General features: G+C 36.3%; 1 protein-coding gene across 1 annotated transcript; it reads left to right on the top strand.

Moving 5' to 3' along the window:
* Positions 1 to 4,537: 4,537 nt before the first annotated feature.
* Positions 4,538 to 20,097, top strand: LOC140151684 (phospholipase B1, membrane-associated-like). The gene is made up of 14 exons (XM_072174020.1): positions 4,538 to 5,138; positions 8,279 to 8,349; positions 8,552 to 8,621; positions 9,633 to 9,691; positions 12,194 to 12,261; positions 12,944 to 12,987; positions 13,591 to 13,699; positions 14,543 to 14,738; positions 15,643 to 15,731; positions 16,332 to 16,404; positions 16,564 to 16,668; positions 17,417 to 17,512; positions 18,296 to 18,358; positions 19,789 to 20,097. The coding sequence occupies exons 1-14, from the start codon at positions 4,538 to 4,540 to the stop codon at positions 20,095 to 20,097; spliced, it is 1,953 nt and encodes a 650-aa protein (XP_072030121.1).
* The last annotated feature ends 916 nt before the right edge of the window (positions 20,098 to 21,013 follow it).

Here is a 21,013-nt window from a genome sequence, read left to right as displayed (position 1 = left end):
ACTTACGATAGTGTAGCACTCTGCCGACGAACTGTATAATGAATTTGTAGTATTTATGTATATTTAAGTTTTACTTAAAGAAAGTATTTTTCTGTAAAGAAATCAAAGTATCAGACTTATTAGCATTGCAAAAACTGCATTTACTTTCTAAATCAGATGAGTGTCATTTCATTCAGTAATGTTTAGGCAACAGAACTGATTTTGCATTTTTCTCAAAAGAGAACCGTAATGGTAACAAAAGTTATGTATATTATAGGGGCAAAGAATCCAATTGAAATTTGTTGCCAGAAGAAGAAGAAAGAAAGAAAGATCCGGTAGCATTTCAAGACCTAGCCGGTGTCCCGGCTAGGTAAAGAAGAATCGGATAGAAAAACAGGACCTAGCTCGGTGGGTTGTAAACCCCCCAGCTAGGTAACAACTTGTCAAAATGCAGTATTAAACATGTAGGTACCAATGTATGTTTGTGTAGATCAGAGCGGCTACAAGCTGATGTGCTCATTGTTTTGATTGTGTATTTTTATTGTGTATTATTTCACACACTTTAGTCACTTGAATTTTTTTTTATATCACGTAGTCTAAGAATGCTTTCGATTTCAGTTCAGTTTCTGTTCATGTTGTATATTTTATTAGAAAGACCTATATTATAAAATTGGTCTGAGTAGGTGGTGTTAGTTTTGAAAAACAGACTGCCAAATGCTGTACTTTTAGAGTTGTTTCTTAAGAACCGCTGTTCTAAATATGACATGTATTGATGACATAGACGCTGGTAGTAAATTCCGATTTTCTTTGCTTTTCCTCAGTTGTTCAGCTCAAAATTAACGGGGGCATATCTAACATTAAAAGCTAAATTTTATGGAAAAGAAATACTAATCTATTTTTCATGGAAATGTTATTACATGGCTTTAAGGATACGATTAAATATGCAAGCTATATAGGCCTACTTATTTCACGGCTGAGTACACGTCTTGTGAATGAAGCGGGGTCTAGCTCAGACAGAATTTGCCAAATAGACAATTATTCTGTGCTCAAACAACACTAGTCACTCACCTCAATAGTGGGTGCAAAACCCACAACAGCCTGGCACCTTCCTCATGCTGCCCACCAGTCTGGTCACACGTTGCTGTGAGATGGCATTCCATTCTTTAAACAGGATTCGTCGCAAGTCATTCAATACGGTTGCATTGGCTACTCTGATGGTATGCACAACACGACCAAGCTGTTTGTGGTCTGGGCTGATGGCAAGTCATTCCATTCTCTCCAAGCTTCTCCAGTCCCATTACCCTGCCTCTGTGGGGACGAGCGTTGTCATCTTGGAGAATTGCATAAGGTCCAGATTGCGAAGATATGGATTGCTGCACAGTGCACAGAATAATGGTCATTTTGACACATTCTGTTTGAGACCCACTGCATTCACGCCACAAGACGTGTATTCAGCCATGAAAAATGTGATTGTTTCAGAAGTGGTGTTATTGTAAAGGGGAAAAATAGCTGTTCATTGATATGCAACACGATATGAACATGGCACAAATAGATAAAGAAAACTTTCGAAACATTTGTTGAGTTCATTATGCTGGATTTTGTGTTTTTTAAGTGTGTGAAATTTAGCTGTGCTCTTGACATGTTAGTCATGATCAGCCACATCCTAGATTTTTCCAAGAGATGTTATTTTTCTTGTTACAGTGTCGTAGCGTGAGTCATCCTATAGGGTGAGGGGCACCGACCATGATGGGGGAGGGGCAACAGGACCGATGGGAAGGGCACAAGCCGTTTATCGACGATTTTCCTACGGGATTTTCTAAAATGTCAAATCAATTGGGGCACATGCCCCTCCCCGTGCCCCCTATGACGACACGCCACTGATGGGTTCTATTATTGTAGGTTACCTATCTTGCTTTTTAACGAATATTTACAAATCTACCTTTATAGTTTTAAGATATAATTGTATAATTGAATTTGTAGTATTTATATTATGTATATCTTAGTTAGGTTCAAGTATTTTTCTGTAAAGAAATCAAAAGATCAGACTTATTGCATTTTGCAAAAGCAGCATTTACTTTGTAAATCAAATGAGTGGCATTTCATACAGTAATGTTTAGGCAACAAAACACTGGCACTACCAAGTATTGGTGTCTCACCTGACACTACACAGATTCTCTTGGTATAAGAACACAAAAGGAAGAATTTAATACGATTGTCAGATTTTGATCCTATAATATTTTGTGAGTAGTGTAAGTGATATTTTGTTGTTTTAGAAAGTGCTCCATTGATGCTCTAGCTGTAATCATGGTAATTAACTTAAGGAATTGGTTCATACTAATATGTTTATATAAGATACAGATTTAAATTATTGTCTTAGAATTGTTAATACTGTAAATATTGTATAAGTTAACACAGGTTATATTTTTGTGCACAAACCTTGTTTTATTACAATCATTTTGATTAAAAAATTAAACAAAGAACTGCCTTTATGTTTTGTGACGTCACACTTTACAAACGCGTGAACATGTAATCGACCCACTGAAATCTATAAACAATAATAATTATTTTACTTAATATTGGTGAATCGACTCTAATGTGGTGGTGCTGAAGCTCCCGGGTTCAGGCTGCGCAAATGGTGAGTCGTTGGGCTATTGGCTTGGAGGTGAAGGGGGGGGGGGTAAAGGTGGGTAGTCAGATGTTATGGTAATTTGCTGTCGCTAAAACAAGTTGATTCCAAGTATAAATTGAACCTGCGATAACGCCCCATAGAACAATACGGTGGTTTAGCACCATTGTTTTAAGTGTAATCTCCATTTTCAATCATCTGATCATACAACTTTCTTTGATTGGTTTAACAAAACTTGATACAATAGAACATTCACGCAATATTGTAAAACTTGACTGGCATGCCGGTCATGTAATAGAAATATTATAATATCATCCGTACGTAATTTTTTAACAATAATTTCTGAAGGGGAAGTTTTATAGCATATCTTATCCTGCATGTCTTATGTTGCATGCGAAAACATCAATAGATAATATAAACAATAGTGAAGAAAGTGGACAGCCTTGCCGGAAATCTTTCTCTACATTAGAACATGTTAAAATTTTAACCGACACGGATTATCAGTTGAACCACGCAATTGTCGGTTAAATTGTTTGCCCTTTTCAACATCCAACCTGTTAATTTTGAGTTGCATTGCTCCAATTTTTTTGATTATGAGAAGAAAATATGATAGTACGTTCTTCCGGTGGTGGTTACCTCTTTTTACCAGGTTCTTGGTCACACTTTCTATAAAAATCCAAACATATCTCGGGCATAGCATTTTAGTGGGGTAAAATATACAAAAATCTCAGTTTTGATGAGAAGAAATTGTGATGACGATGTCGATTTGGTCGTTGGCGACAATCAATCAAATAAATTGACAAATGGAAACATGACATGCATAGACAGATATATCAGATTAAAATCTCTGAACATACCTGCCTGTGCGGGGACTTGAACCCCAGACCTCTCGCTTGTCGGACGAGCGCTCTTACCACTAAGCTACACAGACTGTTCCTGATAAACAGGACTCAAGTCTGGTATATCTGCCTATGCATGTCATGTCTCCATTTGTAAATTCATATTTAATTGTGCTAGTGTGCGATGGGTAATTCTTCTTTCCCCTCTATATTGATATATTAAAAATAACTATTAACCTATGACTTTAACATTCATATGGATGAGCCACATAAGCCTGAGGTAGCCCGGTTTTCTGATATTTTGTCTTCGTATGGTCTTGAAAACCATGTTACATTCCCTACCCACATATTGGGTCATATGCTTGATCTGGTTATTTCAAGGTCAGATGAGGCATTAATTAACTGCTCTGGTGACCTCCGCTATGGCTCAGACCACAATATGGTTATCTTCTTGCTTCAACAGAAAAAACCACCTCCCCTTAAGGTTACGTGTACACTACGGAACTATCGTGATCTCAACATGGAAGACTTCAAGTGTGATCTAGAAAAAGAACTTGCTGTTGAAGCTCAACCTGATGCCGATGTGAACATGAAACTGATCAATTTCAATATTGCTTCTACTCGTGTCCTTAATCAGCATGTTCCATCAAGTACAAGAACACATAAAATAAGACCAAGGCTCCCATGGTACTCACAAGAAATAAGTGAAGCCCGTAGGGAAACGCGTAAACTTGAAAGAAGGTTTAGGAGAACTAATCTCCAGTGTGATAGGGACAATTTTAACAAACAACGTATGCATGTAAAATAAGTTGATCGATAGATCTAAAGCTTGTTACTACAAAGATGCTCTTAAAGATGCTGACACCAAACAGACATTCAGAATACTTGGCAGTGTGCACCAGAATGTTAAAGCTCTTCCTTTATTTGACACTACAGACGTCTTGAGTAACAAGTTTGCTCTTTCTTTCAATGAGAAAGTGATCATAATCCGATCTGGTATTGATAATAATGTTGTTGTATCTGATCATAAGGATTTGTCTATACGTCATGATATCGCTCAGAATATACGGTAGGTGTCAATCTCGAGACCCACATGTCAAGTTTCAAATTGCTCGATGACGGAGAGGTTCGTGAGATTGTGGCCAGTTCTGCAGACAAGACCTGTAATCTTGATTGTGTTCCTACTTGGTTACTAAAAAGCAATATCAGTGTTGTTTTACCTTATATCGATGAAATTGTAAATACATACCTTCAATGTGGTGTTTTCCCAAGTGAGTTGAAACAAGCTATTGTGACGCCTATACTAAAGAACTCTTCTTTAGACTGGAACGACCTTAACAATTATAGGCCTGTCTCAAATGTCAACTATATTGGTAAAGTGATTGAGAAGGCAGCCATATCTCAGATCAATGAGCACATTGAGAGTAACGGTCTGGACGAAAGTCTGCAGTCTGCTTACAAATGTAAGCATAGCACAGAGACTGCTTTGCTCGTTGTCAAAAACGACATCATGACAGCCATTGATGAGAACCAAGCTGTTTTCTTAGTCATGCTCGATCTTTCTGCTGCCTTTGATACCATTGATCACATAATTTTGTTTAACAGACTTGAATGTGACTTTGGTATCAAAGGCACAGCACTCGAGTGGTTTCAATCTTATATTACTGATTGCAATTTTCAAGTATGTGTTGGTGGTAATATGTCTGAAAGGCACTCTCTCAAGTTTGGAGTACCTCAGGGCTCTATAATCGGCCCTAAGATATTCACAATGTATTCTCAACCTGTTGCTAACATCATTCGTCTATTTGGCATCCAGTTTCATATTTATGCCGACGACATCCAATTGTATGTTTGTTTTAATCCCACAATACCCGGTGATAGTGCTTGCGCTTTATTTAAGCTAACTGCTTGTGTTGACGAAATACATCGCTGGATGAACAGCATTAAGTTGAAATTTAATCAATCCAAAACTGAGTTCTTTATTGCCGCCTCTCAACATAATATGAACAGATTACAGGACACTGAAATCCACATTGGATCTGATATCATTCGTTCTTCTAACACAGTAAAAAAAACCTGGGTGTTATTTTTGACTCTACCATGAACATGTCATCTCATATCACATCATTATGTCGCTCTATAAATTTCTATCCCGTATTCATGGTATTAGAAGATTCATCAACAAGGACACAACCAGCCATGCTATGCGAGCCCTTGTTCTGTCCAGATTAGACTCGCAGATTATGCCAACTGGCTCTTAATTGGATGCAACTCTAGCAACATCACCCGCCTTCAGAGATTGCAGAACAGGGCCATTCTACAACTCCTCTTCTCGCTAGTCTTCATTGGCACCCAGTTAAAGATAGAATCGCCTTCAAGACACTTTTGTACATTTTCAAGTCACTTAATGATCAGGCTCCTTCATACCTCACCAGACTGCATTACCATTTATCAATCAGCTAATCCAGGTCTACGCTCTGCAAAAGACACTACTCGTCTTGTCATCCCTTGGAATCACCGGGTGGTTGGTGGTGGGGCTTTCAGCATTGCTGGTCCCAAACTTTGGAACAACTTACCATCATCCATACGGTCATGTCCCACTGTCAGCAGTTTCAAGAGCCATCTAAAGACTCATTTGTTCACCTCATAAGATTTTTTGTTGTTGTTTTCCTCTTTTTCTTATTGTGTAAAGTGCTATGTTCATATTCTTTGAATTTGTAATAGCGCTATATAAGTGCTGGTATTATTATTAAGCATCATTAATTTGATCTCGTGTGCTAGTTTGTAATGTTTGAATGTTTCCATGTTTAAGGGATCTAAAATGAGCGTTTATTACGTTTCGACAGTATTTTTTGGTGGGACATGAGAGCACCTCAGACCTATCGAATTGCATTCTGAATACGAAGCATGTCTTTCTGATATCAAATAATTTTCATTTTTGAAAATCACAATATAATACAAATTTTATGACAAATTATAAAAATTTGATATTTTTCAAATTTTTGATATATAACAGCCCTCGAAGTAAATTATATAAATCTAATGATATATTCTTAAAGTGTATGTAGCAGGGAGGAAAAGCCGACCGTCAATTGAACATTTTGACCTTTCATATTGAAGATATAGATTTTTTCCCAAAAATACCTAATTTTTTTTGGTGTTTTGGGAAAAAAAATCCATATCTTCAATACGAAAGGTCAAAATTTTCAATTGATCGTCGGCATTTCATCCCACCTACATACACGTTAAGTATAAATCATCAGATTTATCAAGTTTACTTCGAGTACTGTTAAATATCAAAAATATCAATTTTTAATGATTTGCCATAAAATGTGTATTAAATTGCGAATTTCAAAAAAACAAAATTATTTGATATCAGAATGACATTCTTCGTATTCAGAATGCAATTCGATATGTCTGATGTGCTCTAATGTCCCAAAATAAATACTGTCCAAACGTTCATACCCCAGCCCTTAAGTGTATAAGATGCGTAAGCCTCTTCCCTTGTTCCAAATAAATTGGTTATGTGTCTAAATTCAGAGTCGATATAAATGTCCCATAATTTGGATATCTTATCATATATGAAAACAAGATCGATGTGATGATATCTGTCATCACGCGATGACAACAACAACAGGTTCAATGGTGTGGTGTATAATAAACAGCGCAAGATAATATCTGTCAAAGAAGTTTGATAAACTTCGAAAGATCAACGTACAATCACTAAAGTAGGCCAATGAAAACAGACGAAGTAGAAGCTAGTATAGTTAGACCACCTATGTATATGTCCCCATTTGATTATTGTGTACCTTTGTGGGAACTGTCAAATTAAAAATGAACCGGCTTGTGTTGATATTATGTTTTGCGATAATACTCGGTGTTGAAAACAGCTGTGGTGGTAGGTATTCTTTATTTTCAAATATTTTGCTAAAAAATCATAATCGTTCTTCTTTTTTCCTCTTTCTTTCTTTCTTTCTTTCTTTCTTTCATTCTTTCTTTCTTTCTTTCTTTCTTTCTTTCTTTTTCTTTCTTTCTTTCTTTCTTTCTTTCTTTCTTTCTTTCTTTCTTTCTTTCTTTCTTTCTTTCTTTCTTTCTTTCTTTCTTTCTTTCTTTCTTTCTTTCTTTCTTTCTTTCTTTCTTTCTTTCTTTCTTTCTTTCTTTCTTTCTTTCTTTCTTTCTTTCTTTCTTTCTTTCTTTCTTTCTTTCTACTCTGGCTATTACATTTAAGCATACAACTCTGATTTGTATTAATTTGTGTGCAATTGATAGATTTTCACATCTGATCTTTTCAGTCACCGTACTCCCTCTGTTTGTTAGCTTCCCAAGTGGGGATTTTTTTGCTCGAGCTTTCGCGAATAAACTAGTAGATTCCAAAATCAGAATTGTTCAGTATTAAAGTCAGCCATTATATGCAAGATACTCTCTAAATTACAAAGTCTTATTTTTAAATCTAAAAGACTTACTTTTAAATCTAACAGAGACTGTTATTAGTGACGAACCCTTTGGGATTTAAATTAAGTCTTTGTTAAGACTTAAAATTATGTTGCATTCAATAACATAAGTATACTTACTTTTACTGTCACTAATTACATAAACTCTTTATGACCATTTTACTATTAATTATAATACACATCAGTATAATTTTGAGTTCCAACAGAATGCGTTCATCATAATTAATAATAACATATTTTTATTTAAATCAAAATTCGACTATGGCATAGTCTACTTTCATTCATGCTAAAATTTTTTGTTTTGGCGTCCATATTGAACAACACCTGTAAGTTAATGTCCTTGAACATGTTGACTTTGTTAAAAATACTTTTGTATAAAATAGATATTTGGGAGAATTACCTGGAAACCATCACCAAATTAGAAGTAAAAGAGGATGCTGACTCATTCATGAAAGTAAGTTTTTGATAAAACAAGTATTATTTTGAACGAATTTATGCTCATTGGACGCCATTGATCTCATCAGTCGACATGATTGAAAAGAACTGGCTGCTACTTGTTAAAGAACTTGCTACTTGTTCCCAATGTACTTGACCGATTTATTTTATTCTGCCTTGCATGGCTTTTAATCATTTTATGGTCATTACTTTTTCCTCAGAATAATGATAACCACATCAATACGGAATTTGGATGCAAGCCATATCAATCTCCCGAACCTCCCAATTCAGGTAAATGCCGGGAATACACAAACTTCACCAGAAGTAATGTAAACCTATGTAATGAATACTCATTGCCATGATTACAAATCAATGGTATAATGAATTGTCATTTGTGTTTGTGCAGTTGAGGCAAGGGCGTTGCATCGGGGGGGGGCAAGGTGTGTGAAATATGACCGCGAGGTGTGGCTCATGCGCTTCCTCGACGCAGGGGGTGTCGTTGGAAAAGTTTAAAAAATGAGCGCCAAATGAAGGTATTTGGTGGAAACTTTTTACACTATTATTGTGTAAAAAGTTTGTTGAAAAAACAAATGTTCCCAGCAAACAAATGAACCCAGCAAAAACAAAACGTTTTTGAAACGTTTTAAATGGGTTATATTTTGGGGTTTGGTTTTGGTAAAAACGTTTAACAACATAAAATATCGGGTTATATAAAGGTCATTAAAACGTTTGCAAAACGGGTTTTTTTTTTAATGAAAACACACTACAATGACATTTTAAAATGTTCTCAAAATGTTATTGTTAAATACTTGTTGCAAACATTTCTTGCCAAATATTTCTTTAAATAACATTATGTTAAAAATGTTGCTATAAGTTTTCAAGAAAATATTTGAACATGTTATGAAAACGTTTTATACCCTTTATATAACCCGACATTTAAGCGTTTTTTGGCAGCATATTCTAAATTTTTGCGAATAATATCAAAAGTGCTTTGTGTTTGCTGGGAAGGCCCAATTCAAGCAGTTTGTCGTTCATTTACAGTGCCGTGGTAAGGAGTAAATTAAGTGTAATTTCAACGCCTATTATCTAATCTAAATAAGTGCGACAGAGATTGCGAGAAATATATATTCGAGCTTCACCAAGTTCACATAGCGAGACATTTGAATTCTGCTTTAGTTATTACTAAAAGAATGATGCAAGTATGATGGTTCCACTTACTCTTGTAGATTTTTAGTTTTAATGCGCATTGCGTAAAAATGTGCGTCGGTTATGATATCATTGTTATTAAATTTTAATATACAGTACATCAGTTAATGCCGGGGGACATCAAAGTTGTAGGAGCACTGGGAGATTCTTTGACGGTAAGATATTTATGTTGTATCACCATTAGTCTGTCCGTATCCATTTGTGGGGTAGGGGTGGCAGTTTTTGCCAGGCCTGAAGGGTAGAGGGGGAGGAGGGGCAGTCGTGATTAGTCGTAAGGGATAGGTGTGGGAATTCTGTCATATTTAACCAGCGTTTTCCAGAGTACTTTTAGATATCATATTAAGGGTAGTGCACATCAGTTAGGCCACATAAAATTTAAAACATTTCGTCTCCACGCTTTTCGAAAAGTGCAAAAATTTACATTAATAATAGCAATTTTCACGCAAAATTGACAATGCTAGTAATTATGGCATCTTCGAGGAAAAGGACGAGGCCCTTTTTTCCAAGATACCCTTGGAGTTCAACAATTATTATTATTTTAGCCACCCTGGGACGTAAATATTACACAGTTCGTATGACCTTTAAAATGTGGGGGTGTGTGTGAGGGTGGGTTTTTGATTTGTTTAGACCGTTATGACAGAAATAGCTGATAACTGATGATTTATCTGATAATTGATAACATTGTTTGAGGTAGATAAATCGAACTTGTGGACAAGTTCACAGACAAAGGGCTTTGACTTTAGATATATACCAGATTATAACATTTTCATTAAGCTTCGGATTTGGCATATAATTTGCACTGAAAGTGATTGCGTTTGTAAATTAACTCTCGACCTACTAAGCCATTGTTTATGGTTTACATGCGAGGGAGGCATGATTGTTGCATCCCCTATAATATTTATCTTCGTTAAACGTCATATAGGCCTAGTTATATTCGCTTTTCCACACATATAATGCATAGCTATGATGAGTCTCCTCTATCCAGAGAAACCAAAATAAGTACAAACATTTCACGCTCAATCATAGTAAAGTCGCTGTAACGACTCTTTAACGTCATCGTGTTTATACTGAGCGTACGGTTTTTTGACCCGCTATTTTCCGGGCACAAAATACCGATCATAATCCGGCCACCGTTACCCAGCTTGTTTCCACTGAGACCAGAAAGCCGTGTCTCGCACGATGCACGGCATTTTTTTCCTGTAAACCGGAAGTACGGAAAACAGATTTGACGGTTAATTATATCCTAAATTTAAATGTCTACGGATGGCAGCTCATGGCATATGACCTACAATCACAATTTAGTATTTTCGTAAAATCCAAATTGCATTAATTTACCAGTGGATCTAGTAATTGGCTATTATGATAATTAATTTACAGCTCATATATAACCAACTCATTAATTATAAAGATATAACCAACTCATTAACTATAAAGAAGTAGGCCTAGACTAAGTAAAGTCACATCCATTTTACTTCATCAAGTTCATGCGAGTCACACATGGTGTCCAGTGTATATAATATCGGAAAGAAGGAACCTACTACATCATAGGCCTAAGCTAGACTATACAAGTAGAATATAAATCATGTTATTTTTGCAACACGCATGACCTCGACCCGGCAACCGATGACACGGCTCGTTTCTACTGCGCAGATTACACGCTTTGACCCGGCATGATCCACCTCAAGAGGTGGATCACGACAGGCGAGCACATGACCCGGCATGACACGGCAACCGATTACCCCAAGTCGTTTCTACTGGGCTCGTTACCCGGCACGGCACGGCACGGCACGGCATGGCCCGGAATTTTACCCTCAGTAGAAACACGCAGAATGTGAGCGCGCTCTCTCGCAAAATTAGATAATTCCGGTATAAAATTTCAAAAGTATAGGCAAAACTGATTTTTGGCTAAAAATTCCCGCGATAGTCACCGGATTGTGTGCAAAATATGAAAGGAAATGCATATTATTGCCAACTTAAAAGGGCATTTCGTGATCCACAGCATCATCCCCCACTTTTCTCCAAAAAAGTTGAGATTTTTATATCACTTGAAACCTCTGGCTACATAATGTTTATATTCAAAAAATTTCTTGCAGGTTATTTCGTTTAGCAAAGATATCGTGAAATTACAACACATTGTCTATGGAGCAGTATAATACACATAATCATGCATAACTCGCAAACGCAAAATCGGAATCAACTGAAATTTTGGGATAAAGCCTTTTCGTGGATATCTACTGAAAATGTCATAAAAAGAGGATGCTAGGATCACGAAATACTCCTTTAATTGCCAACTGTTGTACGCATCCCCGGAATGATTTCACGAGAGCAAAATACAAATCATGGCCTTTCCTTTAGAAACCTATAGTGGGCTTTACCAAACTACCACCTCTACCATGTCTACGTTGACGTGAGCGCATTTATCTGCGATTAGCTAAAGTCAACTGGGTGTAAACATAATGCGTTTTTGTATGCGGATTGCGGACCAGGATGCCGGATAACAAATCTTAGATGCATGGGGTTGCTTTGCCTCCTTTCGTCATTCCCTTCGCAGGACGAGGATTCACAAATATTATAATACTATCATCCCGATTATCGTGATAAACACGTAAAAGTTTTATTTGTGTTTTATTCGTGTTTTCTTCTTATAATATAAATAGGCTGGGTTTGGCGCAAAGGCAGAGTATCTTCCAGGGGTAGCAACTCAATACAGAGGTTTAGCGGCATCGTAAGTTGACGCTCAATTTGAAATCGATACTAGTTTTGGGGTGTTGCCAGTGAGCGATATTATACGTTAAAGGCCGCTCCAAATATCTGGAAAATACATTAAATTAGGAGCTGTGTCAAGTTTGTTGGTATAGAGGTGAACAATAACTGAACATTGACTTGATTATATTTTAAGCCTACTTAATTAGGTTGCCCTTGAAAGTTTGCCTGGTTAACTGGATTGGCCTTTAAGGGGGTACTACACCCCTGCCCAATTTTGTGCCTATTTTTGCATTTTTCTCAAAAAGTATAGCGCATTGGGGACAAGTAAGGTGTGTATATTATAGGGGCAAGGACTACAACTACTGCACTGGATATTTTATTTCAGCACAGACAACAGTTGTGGGGTTACAGTCAAAAATGAGGGAAAACCAATATTTGATCAATAAATCGATAACTACTTGCTTTGAGTTGCTGAATTTTCAGTACATTAGTTGTAGTCCTTGCCCCTATAATATACATATCTTACTTGTCACCAATATGCTATAATTTTTGAGAAAAATGCAAAAATAGGCACACAATTAGCCAGGGGTGTAGTACCCCCTTAAGTGAATGTGCAACCGCATACGTCTATCTGTAATGAGTCGTATTATTAACATTTCGAAATTATACATTTTACGACTGGATATCTCGTTATGTTATAGGATTGGAGGTGATGAGAATCTTGATACAGTAACAACATTGCCAAGTAAATATTCTTCTCTTGCTCTTCATTAGTCCGATGTTAAAGGGGGACATAACATTATGCCTTATATGTTAGAAAAATAATTATCAAGCACGAATCATATTGTTTTATTTAAAACAAACTCATATTGACCATAAAAACGAATGAAAACAGTCGGCGCCGATATTGTCTAAGTGCAATGACGTAATGATTAGTTGTGTTCAATTGTCGTCAGCCTTCATTGTATTACTGGGACGTCATTGCACTCGGCGCCCGGGAATTTTGAATATCGCGTGTTGAGAAACGGATGTTTTTATTCATTTTTATTGTCACTATATGAGTTTGTTTTAAATAAAACCATGTGATTCGTGCTTGATAATTATTTTTCTAACATATAAGGAATAATGTTTTGATTGCCGGAGACTTCCTTTAACAGAATTTCATTTTCTAATTTAATATAATGATTATTATTATTATTATTATTATGATATTGATTTTGATGAGGAGGAGGATGAAGAGGAGGATAATGATGATGATGATAATCAGGAGGAGGAGATGTTGTGGATGGCGTTGGTCACGATGGTTGAACATGGAAGTAAAGTCATCTCCAAAAACAATTTTTTACAGATATCCTCAGAAAATACAATTCAAAACTATACGGTTATTCAACTGGTACAGGAGGTGTCGATGAGCCGAATTCCAAATTTAATATTGCCATAGGAGGAGCAAAAGCTCCGTAAGTTTTATTTATCAATCATTTAGTAAAAATCTCCTACATTTTTATGAATACTTATTTCCAAAGTACATGTGCATAACCCAGCAAACACAAAACTTTTTCGACACCCATTCGAAAAGGTTACCAGAAAACGTTAGAATATCGGGTTGTGAGTATACAAAGGGTATAAAACGTTTTCACAACATTCAAAAACATTTTTTTTGATAACTTACTGCAAATATTCTAACATAATGTAATACAAAATGTTGACAAAATATGTGGCAAAAATATTTTCAAACATATTTTACATTAACATTTTGAAAACATTTTAAAAATATTGTTGTACTGTGTTTTCGTACCAAAAATGTTGTTATGACTTTTATATAACCCGGCATCTAATGCTATTAAAACTTTTTACCAAAACCCAAAACCAAAATTTAACCTGTTTAAAACGTTTTGGGTTTGCTGGGAAGGTATTACAATAAGAAGATTTGGCTGCCTAAATCGAGGTTTAGATACCGAATTTAGGGTGTCGCTAAAGACGATATAACTTAAGTTAACTACAACCTTGGCGGAAATTCGTTGCCACACCTGCACGTTCTGGTGTTAAAAGCACGCAATCGGAGCCAAATATGTGATAGTTCCGTATTATTTTGTATAATAGTTGCAAATGTACATGCAGCTTACACTCGCCCTTCCCCCATTTTTCAATGTTGGGAGACTGTAATGTAGAAATGATGACGATTTTGTCCAAATCAACATTGCAATAGGGGAGCGGGGAAGGATGTGGCCAATTAACGCTCAGGTGTGGCAACCTTTTCCGCCAAGGTTGTAGGTCCCTATATCTTCATTATCTGAATACAGTAATATGGAATCTCAAGCAGAAGAATTGGTATCCCGAATCAGCAATGACCAGGCTGTCGATTATGAGAATGACTGGAAATTTGTCACCATTTTCATTGGCGGTAACGATCTATGTCAATGGTGTGGGAACAAGGAGAATCTTGATCCGGTCCAATATGTAGCCAACATTGAGAAGTCTATCATCATTCTGGAACAGGTATTGTAATGGAATCTTAAGCGAATTTTGTTATCTATACAAACGTCTCATACAGATGAGACTCGAAACTCGAAGATTCCGAGTTCCGAGATTCAAATTTCGAGTTACAAATTTCGAGTCTTCAGTTTCAAATTTCGATAAAAAGGATTGATGTGATCTAAACACGAAGACTCAGTAAATCTTTAACTCGGATTCAAGACCTCATTCGTTGAAATCGGTCAAGAAATAAAGACACGGTGATCCAACATCCCAAGTAAGATCTGCGGTCTCTAAAATTAGTTAATTTACGTTAAAATTTTTTAATCCCAACATCAAACCATAAACTTACCCAGTAGTGGCACCATAATTTTTTTCGGGGGATGGGGTATTTCAGGTGAGGGCAATGATCAACCAATTTTGATATAAAATTGGATCGGTTGAGCCCATATTTATTGGTCGAGCTATGAGTTTTAAAATATTGGACGAGACGTAGTCGAGTCCAATATTTTACAACTCATAGCGAGACCAATAAATATTGGGCGGAAAGCATCCAATTTTACCATTATTATGTTTTGGATCCAATATTATCACAACTTGGATCCATCAAAACATAATAAACTCATAGCTTGACCAATAAATATGGGCTCAACCGATCCAATTTTATATCAAAATTGCCAAAAAAGTGAAATCCTAATCCTAGCCTAATCATTCTTTTGAACATTTTACAGAGATAGGACAACAACCCGGATGGGGGTTCACCTACCCCCCCCCCCTTCACTCGACAAGGGCTAAAGTTAACAAATAATTGCAGATCCAATTATGAGATACCGATAGTACGAAACAATATTTACTATCTACGTAACATATTCGTATATTAAATAGGAAATATTAGTAGCATTGAATAGTTCTCTTTTACGTTGATTAGATGCCGAAGACACTCGTGAATATAATTGGAATTTTAAATGTCTACCAAGTGGGTAACATAACAGGAGTAACATGCGACATAGTTCATCAGTAAGTGTGGCTCTTTCTTTTCACAAAACGTTCACACCATTCGTTTGCGAATGTAAAGTAGAACGAAGTTGCAAGAGGACAATTAACATTATAAGAATGACGTTTCGTGAAAATAAACGGAATCAGATTAGAAGCTGTGAAGTATCCAAAACGTATAAAGTAAAAGTGCCTCAACTTCGTACAAAATTTTCGACATGCCGACAGGAAAAGAGTCAATTAACATGATTAATGTAAATAAATACTGATTTGGTGCAAAATCAACCATTTTTGGCCAAATCATACAAAAATACACGTTTTTAAACATGGGGGTGGGGACAAACTATAAAAATGTATTTGTTCAAAATTTGGCCTTTGCGCCTTTTCTCCATCTAGGGACTTACTTATCCGTCTTATTTTTTTATATATTGCAAATAAGGCTACTGTTTAACTAAAAGTTTTGTAGTCAAAAAGTCACATGACAGCTCCCATATAAGTTAGAATGTTCAGGACAAAACGGAAAACTAAGATTCCACAGCCGGCACAAAAAGTTTTCTTTCTTCCCTTGTGTTGTTATTATTGTTGTTAGTCTACACTAACGAACTATTCTCGTGATTATTTTAGGCTTGTTTGTTCTTGCGGAATGGGAGATCAGGAAAAAATTTCAGAGCTGAAAGCCATTAACAAGGAATACCAGGTAATGTAATTACGTTTATTAAAATATTATTAACAAAATAAAGGAATGAAAGATTGTACTTAATTTGCGCAAAAACATGCCCATTTTCAAATTTAGACATAATGCAGATATATAATCAATAATTAACGAATCTCTAAAAATCCTATTTTGTCATTCCAGCGTTTACTGGAAGAAAGTATTACCAGTGGCAAGTTCGACAAGCGAGACGATTTTACCGCAGTTTACCAACCTATGTTTCACGACACAGATTTACCAGAATTACCTGTAAGAATTTGACAAATTAATGACCCACACCATTCTAAAATAGGATACTCTGTGATGGAGATTTATATGGCTTAATAGTGGCTTTAATAGTGGCTTCAAATAATGAACTAGAAAAATTGGCACACACACACGTACACATACCCCCCCCCCCAAAAAAAAACCCACGATGGTTCGGAATTTCACAGATTTTCCCCACTGAAAATCCAAGTTTTAACACCGTTTGTAACGGAATAATTTCAATTATACATGATTTTCTTTTGAGAATAATATATAATATATCTATGAATGATAGTTTTTGAATTTCAGCTACATGTATTAAATTTAGCGCTGATATATTGGAAAGTCTGCTATTGCAAAATGACGAGACCATATTTCTATGGACGACACACAGTCACATAATTCGTAGGTAGAGAGAGCCTCTGGGGCCCATGGACAAAGACCAGTGCGGACCCTTTTAACATCTTCTTTATCATCCCTATCCCTATTTTTGCATTCATTGCTCGGGGCCCCTGAACCCTCGGGCGGGGACCATGGACTTCGTCCACCATGCCCACCCGCTTGCCGCTGCGCCCCTGCCCTGATAGGAACGCCTGAGCCTAGAAAGCCTAATAATAGGCATCGTGGTTGTTGGAGAAGCTTTGAAATTATTTTCTAGCTCAAGTAACAGTCCTTTTGCAGTGTTTGTTTATGATGTTAATGCAATTTCTAATTGCAAGATATCTTAAAATATTTCTAAATTCAATTCCAGGATGGCACTGTTGATAAGTCTTACTTTGCACCAGATTGTTTTCACTTCAGTGAGAAAGGCAACATAGCTGGAGCTATTGGTATTTGGAATAACATGGTAAATAGGAAAAAATAGACCTAAATGTCAGAAGACTACAAAGAGCTGTTGGAAAACGGATTATCCACAGCGAAAGTTAAAGTAAATGTCAATGATTTAGCGCTTTTGGACTTTTTTATCGAACTCTTTTCTACTATTAATTTGATAATTAGAAATTCGTGAATTTTGGGCGATAAACAAGGACTGGAGTACGTGTAGTCTACACAATTATCACCGTGAACATTGAATATGAATATCATAAATGCTTCAATTGGTTCTCATATAGAATCAGTTGCTTTTTTTTAAAGTTTGAAAGTCCACGTGTTTTGCATGTTTTGTTTGTACAGCTTGAGAATGCATTATCAATAACAGATTGCGAATCAAAATTCTATCTCCACTATGAACTACTTCGAGTTAACGGGTACTCAATAGGCTACAGACTCCGTAAACAAATGTGTCCTGTTTTAACAACGGTTTAGCCGAAACATGTGGTGATAATCACTATAGGACCATACTATAATGGCCTAAAACTGTTACCAACATAACACCTGTCACCAGCTTTTAACAATCGACGGCATCAGGCAAATGTTATTTTCTGGAAAGCTGGACCGAACAATGTCACCTAATGAAAATGATTCGCCATCGGGGTCATTGCCGTTGGTTGTACGATAAACCATGCAAACTAGTACAATTTGTAATTTCAGGGACAGGGAATGAATTAGTTTGGGAATTAAAGCTGTCAAGTAGAACTGCTGAAATCTTTGAGGGGCATGTAACGTAATGTAACTTATTGTATCTTGACAGATTCAACCAGTCGGTGAAAAAGATTTGTCATGGGATTATGAAGAAATCAGATGCCCAAATGAGGTATAGTAACTAGACTTTCAGCAGTAACAAATAGACGGATCATTTAAAAGTAGACCGACTCATTGTTGACCCATTCCATGTCAACTCCAGGGATGTGCACCGCAGCACCTCTTCAATTTTTTCTTTTTTCTGTGTGGTGGTAGATATTGATGAAAAGTAAAATTCCGAAAATTTGAGCTTCATACTCCATTTCGTTTTCCCGTGGCATCAATTTGAAATTTAGGGGAAAAAAAAAAAAAAAAATGTGTCGCAACGCGAAAGACAACGTTTGGAGGTCCATAAATGTATAAAGAGACCATTTACAACTTTGAAAAAATATGTATTCTGGGGTAATGTCCACATATCTTCAACATACCTGGAAGTGATGGTGGGGGCAAAATGTCTGACATATTTGTGTAGAATTCAAATCTGGCATCAGAAAACTTGTAACTCCTTTACTTTAAAAGATATAGGGCCCTCAAAAAGCAACTTCGTCCATCCAGGACCAACTTTGGGGGGGGCAAAACTCCAAAAGTAAAAATAATTTTATTGTCCATTTTTTTGCCAGTCAGAGCCCTTTGGTAGGACATTACTCTTATCCAATATTGAGCCTATTAGAATACTTTTAGCTGAGATATTACCCATGCAAAACCCCAATTGTACATATTTGGTACATTTTGACCCCCTTGAAAACCAATGTCAGACATTTTGCCCCACCATCAACTTCAGGTATGTTGAAGATATGTCCTGACAACATTTCTGAAATATTGGCTTTGGGACTCGATGGCTTCAACACATCAGTAAGGTTTGCATTCTCCATAGAGTTGTACACATTTTGATTTCACTTTGATCATGAATATGTACCACTCTGTGGAAAAAGAAAAAATTGAAGAGGTGCTGCGGTGCACATCCCTGAAAAAAAACATGACATGGAATGGGTCTGTTGTGCAATTTGTGTGCAATACCTGTCCTTCAAAAAAAAAAAAAAAAAAGAATGAAGAAACTGATATACGTGGATTGTAGCGATATCGATATTAATTTGGGCCGGAATTGATCAAAATAATTATATGGGCCTATTAGTTTTACAATTTACTGACTATCAAGATATATTCTGCAATCGATAATCTGCATTTACCAGATAACAACACAATGATAGCAAATCGAATAATTATTCACAGTGATAACAATTAATTGTCCTATTTGAAATTACTCGGTACTCTGGGTCGGTAAACATCAGTAAGATTTAATCTTTCCCTAGAGCAGTCCTTTTCAGAGGGCTGAGGTTTTTGAACTCTAGCGAGTGCCATCTTCAGAGCAACTGAAGATGGTACTCGCTAGAGTTCTGAAAGCTCGGCCCTCTGAAAAGGACATCTCTATGATTAAATCTTACTCAATTGTCCTGATCATGCCTGCTTGAATATGTGCAATATGTTTTTATGCATTTTCTACAGGAATCACCGTACATTTACACAAACGTTAACAGTAAAATGGTCAGACAAGGCAAAGAAATCGCAGCAGAGACACATGACGGAAGCAAATATGGAGTGGATTTCAGCAACATGGTCAATAGATTCATTAATATCAATGAGTGTAAGGACTGCAATTCCGACCAATCATCACCTACGTTGTTTATTATTTTGGGTGCAGTTACAGGAACTTTGTTTTTATTACTCATTGTAAGTTTGAGCATTGTCTACACGCGAAGACGTAAAGCTTCCCAATCTGAGAAGTTGCCACTGGTAGACAATCGACTATCTTAACAGCGTTGGTTGACTACGTTATCTTTGAAATAATATTTTATTTCGGATAGCAGTTTCTTTATCTTCAGAGGAATATATTATTAAATTACATAGTTTCAGTCATATTGATGAATTTATAATTATTCTCACAACAAAAATGTTCACTTACGTGAGCTTTCGGCTTGCGGTCGCTAAGCCTTTTTCAAACTGATGTTATTGATCTTGATGAGTGTCACATGACGAGTTGTTGTCAACAACGTCATGTGACAGGATGTTCCGGTAGACGGGTGCCAGGCTTAGGCTTAGTTAGCACAAGTTTTGGTATTTTATATATATTTTGATGATGTGCATATTTTGTAAATACTATTTGGCCTGCTTGATGCTATTGACAACAGTGTTTGAAATCAGCGCGTTCGAGAATACATAACGGGAGTGTGTGTAATATTACAGCCATATAACGTAAATGTAAAACGCAGTTCATATGAATACGTAATTAATATACAATAATGGTATTTGCAAGAAGTGGTAAAATGACGTTGGTCCAATCATATTAAGATGCTATTTATTCATCATTATTATTATTGTACATTAAATATAAATGCTGCAATATGCTGCATATACACAAATGAATACGAACATTATCTGGCCTAATAGCTGATTCTGTATTTCTAAATATTTTGCTATTTGCCAAACACGTTTGGGTTCATTTACGGCTTTTTTTGTCAGTAATCGCAAGTCTCCTGCCCCTGTTCCAATACCTCCCTGCCTTATTATTATAATACCCACCCAGGTACTCGAAATCGCAACAGATGCACCCTTGATACACTCATAGAAATTGTTGGTTGGCATTACTCAGTAAGTTGATGTAAGTCGTTGCGTCAACTTTCCGAGTAATGCCAACGCGTACAATTTTGAGTAACGCTGACTCGATATCATT

Source organism: Amphiura filiformis, chromosome 5 (genome assembly GCF_039555335.1).
Source record: "Amphiura filiformis chromosome 5, Afil_fr2py, whole genome shotgun sequence".
Lineage (NCBI taxonomy): Eukaryota > Metazoa > Echinodermata > Ophiuroidea > Amphilepidida > Amphiuridae > Amphiura > Amphiura filiformis.
Note: the sequence above shows the minus strand (reverse complement) of the source record. Positions and strands in the feature narration are given on the sequence as shown.